This window comes from Melopsittacus undulatus, chromosome 11, assembly GCF_012275295.1.
Source record: "Melopsittacus undulatus isolate bMelUnd1 chromosome 11, bMelUnd1.mat.Z, whole genome shotgun sequence".
NCBI lineage: Eukaryota > Metazoa > Chordata > Aves > Psittaciformes > Psittaculidae > Melopsittacus > Melopsittacus undulatus.
Window position 1 is genome coordinate 15,720,233 of NC_047537.1, and position 9,277 is coordinate 15,729,509.

General features: G+C 47.3%; 1 protein-coding gene across 1 annotated transcript in view; it reads right to left on the bottom strand.

Moving 5' to 3' along the window:
- Positions 1 to 8,975, bottom strand: part of GRB2 (growth factor receptor bound protein 2) — a 50,493-nt gene extending 41,518 nt beyond the window's left edge. The window contains exons 1-2 of the mRNA XM_034067569.1: positions 8,875 to 8,975; positions 3,828 to 4,042 (exon numbers count right to left, since the gene is read on the bottom strand). Of these exons, the coding sequence (XP_033923460.1) occupies positions 3,828 to 3,905 (78 nt within the window). The 5' untranslated portion in view covers positions 3,906 to 4,042; positions 8,875 to 8,975. The remainder of the gene's footprint in view (positions 1 to 3,827; positions 4,043 to 8,874) is intronic.
- Between the last annotated feature and the right edge of the window lie 302 nt (positions 8,976 to 9,277).

Below are 9,277 nucleotides of genomic sequence, written 5' to 3' on the forward strand. Positions count from 1 at the left end.
TGCTACAAATAGTTTTAGGGGACATAAAACCTAAGTAACAAATATAGACAGAGACTGAAGTTAGCTACTCCCAACTTCAATAAATAGAGCAATTGAAAGGGGAAGACTGAAAAAGCATCATAGCAACCATCGACTATTTCAAGTAAATCAAGTAGGAATCCCTCAGTTTCATTTTATTTTTACTTATTTAAATACTAGCACAGGGCATCTTCACTCCTCTAATGGGATGCCAGTCATCAACAGGATTTGGGAAGCAACCACCATCACATGAGAACAGTGGTGATCTAAGAGCTGTAACACTGTGCTGTAATCAGAAGATACAGAAGGAAGTAGAAACCTTTCCTCACTTTGGAAAAGTAGAATTTAGTGTATTTAAAACATTCAAAGGTCAGTCTGCACATCCTGACTGGTAATACCACACACTGCTACAGTACCACTAGACAACAGGGTAAGGGGATCCAGTGCACTGCCATGGTTTCAAACGCACAGAGGCAGCTTTTGCCATGCAGTGCCCACACAAGCAAAGGCCAAGCACTTTTCCTCTTCCCTCAGCTGTTTTACAATTGCAAGCCAAAGGTCAACTATCTCCACTCACTTTTGGAAACCAGCCACAAGATTACTAACAACCAGCTTAATGGCTATGGTTCAAATGCTGTTCAATCAAGAGTATGTGGGTATGCAGCAGTAATGGCACCATGACATCATAGGCAAGTTATCTGCTGAGATCAGAGCAAGTCAGTGTGTATCCCTGCCTGCCCTCCCCATAGAGAGAAACATGAACTGCCCAAGGAGTGGGAATTACAGTGTTAGACATTGTGCTCTTTCCTTCACGTGGCATAGGCGTAACATCTCACTATGGAACAGTCCTTTGCCATAATCCTCTTATGAAGAACTGGGGGGTTCAGTCTGGAGAAGAGAAGGCTCAGGGGGGACCTGATGGCTCCCTACAAGTGCCTGACAGGAGGATGGAGCCAGGAGGGGCTGGGCTCTGCTCCCAGGGAACAAGGGATGGGACAAGAGGAACCGGCCTCAAGCTGCACCAGGGCAGGTTTAGATGGAGCTGAGGAACAATTCCTGCCCCAGAGGGTGCTCAGGCATTGGAACAGGCTGCCCAGGGCAGGGCTGCAGTCACCGGCCCTGCAAGTGTTCACAAACTGTGTAGACAAGGCCCTCAGTGCCATGGGTTAGTGGTGGCCTTGGCAGTGCTGGGGAAAGGTTTAACTTGATGATCTTAAAGGTCTTTTCCAACCAAGTTGATTCTGTGATTCTACCATAGATGCCACCAAACTAATTAGCCTTTCTTGAGGTGCATTAAGACAGGTGTCTGGATTCAGAGAAGTCCTCACTACATGCTGAGTGCAAAAAGTATCTCATGTGCAGGTGCATTCAACAGGTTACACATTTATTTCTCTTCCCAATTAATTTGAGGGCAGCAGGATTGACCTACTTCATACGACAGCTCACATGAGGCACATGAATGGGATACCCTGAGGTTTCTCAGTTGTGAACGAAGTATGAACAAGACAGATCTGACACGTCAGAGGGAAATTCATCTCCACAACTTGAAACACACTTGAAGTGAACCAAACTTTCACAATGACAAGGCCCCACAGAGGTCTGTCAGCCTGAATAAAATGAACTGTAACGATTCTAATTGGGTTTGGCTTATTTGTCTGAACTTTGCCAGCTTCAGTGACCCTCACCATGCTGCACAGGACTCAGCTGCATGCTGAAGGATTCCTCAGACTCTCAGAGTTTCCACTGACCTTAGTGATATCTTGAGCAGTTCAACATTTCTATAAATCAGTTTACTCCTCTATGGAGGAAATCTGTCAGGTCTGTAACCATTTTCAGGATGTGAGCTGAAATACAGTGTAAAGAATTGCCCATCAGCACTAAGAGGAAGTGTTCAGCCTAGGGTTTGTGCAGGGTAGGAAAACCCCTCTCTTTATTAAAATGAAATTACTAATGTAGTGTAACACCATATAGACACCACGTTTCTATCACTGGGCACAATGTGTACCTGCGGGACAACATCAAGTGCTAGGACTCAGGAACATAGAATCACAGAATCATAGAACAGTGAGGGTTGGAAAGGATCTTAAGATCACCCAGTTCCAATGCCCCTGCCATGGGCAGGGACACCTCATCAGTCACATTCAGTTGTAAGAGTTTTAGCACAGACTAAACTTTCCAAAGTCTAAAAAATCAGTTATTTTCCTTTAATTCTCAGAGAAGAAAATGCTTTTAAATGAACACAAGTTTTACCAGATATTTTTTCATGTATTTCAGTAAATTTCTAACCAAACTAGACCAAAATAATTAAGAATCCACTTTAAAATAAACCATACTTCATTATCCTTCAGTTTTTCCTTTCTGTTCAGAATGTTCTACAAACTGACCTCAAACACACTATGAAAGCTGAGGGTAGCAGTAACCCAAAACAGACAAATTGGTTAAGTAACCCAAAACAGCATAGGTTAAGAAAAATAAAAGCAAGATTATCACAAAGGCTTCTAAAATTCTGACAGTCTTAAATGTTTAAAAGCAGCAAAAGGAAATATTCTGGTCATTTACAACAGAGGAATTGAGGTGTACAGGCCTTCTTAGGCCAGCTATGAGACAGGCATGAGTAAGATACACATAGATGCAGTTATTTCAACAGTGGGATACATTTTTGCAACCTGTATCTGTTGATGGCCACACATTTTAATGCCCTTTTAACAAAGCCACAATTACGTTACCAAAATATCAGTTATAAAAGGCAAAAGTTTATCCATAAAGGTTGTTTTTTTCCAACTTATATTCAAGGAGCGGTTAAAATCAAGCCCTTCCCTGGCAAAAATCTTGCGCATATGAGTAATCCCATTGAGGTCTGAGGACTTGATTTGTCAGCACACACAGAGTTACAGCATTACATCTGCAGATAGGCACCTCTCAACACTGTTTCTACTCAAAGCATTTGAGAAAGAAGCAGCTTAAAATACATCACACCAGAAGGGTAAAGCCCATCTTCGGGGGAAATACTGGCTCTGAATGAAGTTCCATTAAAGCATTCTGTAATACGGCTCTAAGGACTTGGGAACAACAAAGCTCAGAGCTCTGCTTCCCTGAGGTCAAAGCACAGGGGGTTTTATGCAAAACAGAAAATTTTGGGCTTGTTCTGCATCCAGTTTTTTTAAATAAAGCTTTAGAAATTCACATATTTATCAAATTCCTTAATACAGCCAAGATGAAACCTAAAAAGCCTTTGATATATTGAAAAAAACTATAGACCAGAATTCCTCTAATGCACTCCAGCATCCACTTACATCTGCACAGATCCATTAAATATTCAGCCACAAGCTTATCACTGGAGCTCATCAGGACTGAAGATAAAACTCAGTGCCAATATTTGACAGCCTGATGCTAAAGATTATCTACTCAGAAATAATCCAATCACTGTTCTTTGCTACTGGAATCTCTGGCAGGAGCAAAGCAAAGGAATATTAAATTGATCTTGATCACTTTAAGGGGTTTCCTCTCTTTGAAGAGAATTCAGTGTAGAGACTGGTTTGTACTTCTCCTTATTTGCTACCATGTTTACAGCTAAGTTTTCAGATATTCCAATCTTAGAACAGAGATAAATGAGACACTTTGGGACGCACGATGAACACAGACACCAAACTGCTGCTCCTCCTCTTAGAGATAAGGCTGGGATTGAGGAAATCTTGAGGAGGCAGCGATCCCTGGGGACTCAAAGGAGGGTCAGCTCTGATGGACAGGAAGAGAAGTTGAAAAGCCCAGGGGCGAAGGAGTGAACTCCCGAGCCCTCGCCCTCCGCTTACCTTCAGGATGTCCCCCCGTTTGAAGCTCAGCTCGTCATCCGCTGTGGCTTTGAAGTCGTACTTGGCGATGGCTTCCATGCTGGGGCTGCCGCGCACGGCGGTGCGGGCGGTGGGCAGGAAGCGCTCCCCGAAGCCTCCGCTCCTCCCGCGGCCCGGCTCCGTCCGAGGCGCCGGCCCCGTCTCTCACATACAGGGAGGCCGGGGGACGATCCGCCCTAGGGGAGGGGGAGGAGGAGGAAGAGACAGGCCATTAGGGGAAGTGGCACGGATCGATGGCCGGGGCCGCGCCCAGCGCCGCTCCCTCCGCCCGGCGCGGCGCGGCTGCCGCTTCCTCCCGCCGCCGCTCGCCCAGGCCCGGCTCGCCCGAGTGACACGTCCCGCGGCCAATGGCCGGCCCGACTGCCCCGGGGGCGGGAGGCGGCTCCGAGGCCAGCCCCGGCCCTCCGGGAGGAGCCGCGGGTCCTCGCCCCCGGGCGGCGGCGGCAGCAGCGTCCCGGTGGTGCCCGCGGGGCAGCCGCTCCGCCCGGCTGCCGAGCCCCGGGAGCGCAGGGCAGCGGGACCGCCCCTCGCCGTTGTAACCACCCCAGCACAGCCCGGCCACCGAACCGAGCCCCTGCCGGCGGCGGACAGGAGCAGCCCGCCCCCTGCACCGGGAAGGACGGGTCTGAGGATGCAGCCGACAGCAATAAATCGGGTTTTTTCCATTCATTTAAATACAGTGACACAAAGCACAGAGAGGTTCTAGGGGTCCTCGCTAAAAAAAAACCTTCCTGGAACTCAAATGCCCACCAAAGCATCCTCAAATAATATTACACAGGAACAAAAGTTTGGGCTCACTCTAACATGAAGCCATCCCAAAATTCCAGCGTCTTGGGCAACAGAACATTTTAAAAGCACTTCAAATACACAGCATGAAAATCGAGATGTTTGTTTATCTCTTAGGAGCACAGAGAAGGAATGACATCAAACACAGCAAGGAACAATGAAACCACTCGAAAGGCTTAAATCTTGATCTTGGGTTTGAATTGGAAGAATTTAATCTAACTCCAGCTATGCTGGAGAGCACAGAAGATACGGGATCAGGAGAAAATCAAGTCTGTAAGTTCAAAGCTATTGTGAAGGCCCAGCAGAGAGCTGGTATCTGTCAGTGACAACTCAAGACAGAAGAGCTGTGACAACCAGCAGTGAACCCACGCACCTGCTAATTCAGTCACTGGTTACGGCCCAGAAGGAGCCCTGCCACAAGCAAAGGCAGCAGATGGCAAGAGAATTCTCTCATTTCGAAGAGAAACCTGCCTTACATGAATGCAGAGAAGCAATAAACAAGCTTCTGTTTCACGAACCCCATGTTTGCCCAACCTTCAGCTGCCCGTAGCAAATAATGAAGCCGGAGGCAAACCCCAGAAGGGAGGTTTTCATCACAAGAAGCTGGCAGGATGAGAAGAGGTATGTACAGGATTTACTTTGATCAAAAAAGGACCAGCTCAGTGAAGTTCCCATGTGGGCAGGGCTTGGGGTTTTCTCTGGTACTCCTACACAGTGCTGCTGAACTGTCAGTGAGACTGACAGGGCTGTCAACAGCCATAGAGAGCCCAACTGAACAACGTGCTACTGCAATCATAGGAAACAAATCTACTGCATCCAAGTTTGACCAACACGCATTATTAAACCCAAAAGGTGTATCACCTTTGCGACATTCTGTTGATTAGAAAACACTTCATTTTAGTTTCAGTGCTGATGAAAAAGCATTGTCTGATGTCAGTCTTCCACACCCACAGCACCCTCATACGCACAGCAGCAATAGCTTTCCTTCACCAGGAACATTTTCTCTTTGCCAACTCCGTATTCACCTCCGCATCTCTGTAACCTGGCCTCCGGTCTTACTAACTGATGGTATTTATGATTTCCTGCTATTAGAGCAATATTAAGGAGCAAAAAGAGTAATGGTGTGTGAAACAATGGAAAATAGAAACATTTGTTCTACTCCTCCTGCACCTTCCATGGTAAACCTCAACAGATTCTAATCCTCTCAAAGGGTAAGTATTACTGGCAGCAGTGCTGTGGTGTTTCAAGCAGCACAATGCTGCATTTGAAGATGGGTATCACTACATGGGTATGCAAAAACCATCAGCTAAGGGAACACTGCTTGAAAACCCCAAGTTCCAAACCTAAGAATGTAACAGCAAGTTGCATAACAAAGAATACATGATAGGCTCAAAGCACAGTTAAAGAAAGAAACTATCACCAGTTGGGAAATATTCCTTTCTTTAGGATACACAAACATTGCCACTGCATTAGCATCTAAGAACTATTTTTTTAACAGAAGGAGTTACTGCTCAGCTTTCTTAGAGAAACTGGTAGAGCATTTCCAAGAACTACACTGGCATTTCCCTGAGCTTAGCAATAGCACAATGTTGGGAAGTTTTCCAGCAAAATTCAAGATGAAAGAGATTCGTCACACAATTTTCTTCAAGCATTCACTTTACTACCACCATCATATACACTGTCAGCATGTAAAGGAGGGATGCTTCCAGGCACCAGAGCTAACAGCAACTGCAGTGTAGAACCAAACTTTAACCATCACTTTAGGCAAAAGTGTAGCTGCAGTTTGGACAGGGAAGTTCCATGCAAATTAGGGAAAAGCTGTGAAAATATTAAGCCAAGATACTTACACAGTACATGTTAGAAAAGGTAAAGGTTGAACATCAATTCCCTTGAAGCCACTCAAAGTATCTGCTTTTCACTGCTCATGTAAGTCATTTTAGACAGTCAAACGCAGTTATTGAAATACAAACCAACTGCACAACAAGGACAAAAAAATCAGCTTATGGGGAAGCAGCTTGCGCTTGTCTCTACGCACTGCGAGCACAGCTGGAGGTATCTGCTGTGGGCAGACAGCAAAGGAACAACACACTGCAAATACTACAGTGTACCCCAGCCCCACTTCAAATGGAATCAGACCGGTATGAAGGACTAACAGGCAAAATATGAACACAATGAACACACACCACAAGAATTATCAGATGATCTCACTAGAGAAATGACTGAGATTGCTCTGTTTTTCACCTTTTGCCTTACTGTGATTTGGGGCAAGATACAATATCTGGTAACGGGGAGAGAAGCAAAGGCAGCTGATGCAGCTATCAGTAAATTGTGATTACCAGAGAGTACTGCAGCTCAGGGTGGGCTGTAAGTAATTACAAATACAAACCTGCCTGTGGTAGCCAACAGGAAACAATTCTCATGTTCTTTTCAACAGATATTTCAAAAGCCACTCAGGCAGAGGGAGGCTTTTTGTCTGCTCTTACAAACAGCATTTTTTCTAGCAACTGAGAGCTTTCTCATTGTTCTCTTTCCACTGTTTCACTGGAAAGTGATATGGGCAGGAACAGAAGAACAGGCAGTTTAGAAAAACCAAAGCGAGGGAAGAAAGAAGATCCCTTCAGTGGAAGATTTTGCAAAGAATCAGACCCAGGCTTCATCAGCTGCTGTAGGACAAAACATTACAGAGGGTGGTGGAAAGCAGAATGTGTGGATACATCATCTGGAAGACACGCAGAAGTGTTAAGTGACAGGCTCTACACAAAAGAATAGAAAGAAAAAACTGGTAAGGGCAGAGCACTAATTCACATTAGCCAAATAAGGAAGTAAACCACAAGAAATGAATGAGGTAAAACAGAAATTATCAACATATAAACTCCAGACATTCAGGATCATAAATAACACTTTCCATCTATCAGGTTAATACATTTCAACTTCCTTAAGCACGTCTTGTCAGAGGACAGCTCAAGATAGCACAAAGCTATGCTAGAGCACAAAGCACAGATACTATTTATCAGATCAAATCATTTCATCAGGTAATAGAAAACTTTATCTCTGCCAAAATTTATTTATTGCTTTTTTTATTATTGTTGTTTTGAACTGTAAAAGCAGCTCTGACTGTTCCAAGCTTTCTGGTATTATGAAATACTTAAAAGCGCTACATGACATAATCAGCATAAGAAATGATAATTGAAAAGTCTTTTTTTTGGCACGAATTCCCAACACCCAAAGTTTGCAGAGAAATGGATTACAAACAGCACAGTGTTTGAAGAACAGTAACAATCTGTGACCCTGCATAGTCTGGCCCTCGACCACAGGCATTTAATATTTTCTGAAACAAGGAGTTAACTTCCCTAAACCCTGTATTTATCTATGAACTGCTCTCCCAGTTATTAACTGTGCTGCAGAGTATTTTGCTCTTTAGGTTATAAAGAGATGTCTGAGTCAGATGCTGTGGGAGTTAACAAGACTGCATCCTTGTCTTCTACAGATGATTTGAAACTATATGGCACGTTAAACCTTACCCTCCCTCCCCCCCCCCCCAAAACCAACGCTGCATCTCAAGCAGGAAGTTCAGAAGAGAAAGAGGTAACAAAGAGAAAAATGTCCTTCTTTAGCATAAAGCTCACGTCTCAAACATGACCCAGAAGGTCTTTGGAGAAAGAAAGGGATGGATGTTAACCTGCCTACAGGGTATTCACAACCTTTTAACCTTTGGAAGCGGCCTGAAGTTACGGAACTCTTCCGGGGAATATTATAACTAAGCCCCAAGAACAGCTCGCACTCCATGGGCGCTCGGCGACGGGGAAAGCGCCCCGCGACCAACACCCGTCCGCGGGATCCCCGGAACAGAGCCGTGCGAGAGCAGGCGAATCTCGCCCAGTACATTACTCCTCTCCAGCCCAGGCCCTTGCTCCAACCCCACCCGCTCGGGGCAGCCCTTCGCCGCAGCACCCGCACCCCAACAAACGGCTCAGGAAGGTCGGGGCCCGCCGGGGCGCGGGCCCACAGCCGCGGGGAACAGGGACAACGCTAAGGCGGCTCCCGCGGAGCACAGCGGGGAGAGGAGGAACACCCCAGGGGCCCAGGCCGCGGCACCGGGGCTCAGCGTGTCCCTCCCTAACCCGCTCCAGCTCGGCCTGCGGAGGGCAGAGGAGCCGGGCCCCCACCGGGGCGGGGGCTGAGGGTCGGCGGCCCTCCATGCACACCCCCCACCCCGACTCACCACCGCGCAGCGCCGGGGGCCGCCGCCCCGCCCGAGGGTGCTCGCCGCCGGCCCGGCCGCCCCTCCAGCGCCGCCTCGGCTGTCGCTACGGCCCCGTCCCGCGGGCCCCCCCCGCCCGCCGCCTGCTCCGCCGCGGCCGTTCCCGCAGCAACTCTCGCGAGAGCGGCCGTGTCAGCGCTCTGCGCGATTGCACCGCCCAAGGCGGGAGGGGCGCCTGCGCGCTCACAGCTCTCCCCGCGCATGCGCAGCGGTAGCCGAGGAGAAGGAGCTGGGGCTGTGTAAAAGGGAGCGAGGAGAAGCAGGAGGCAGTAGTGAATTTACCTGGGCCACCTGGAGCAGCATGGAGTCTGTATCCATCATCCCCAGGGGAAGGGGGTCATGAGTATAGGGCTCCGGAGGTGAA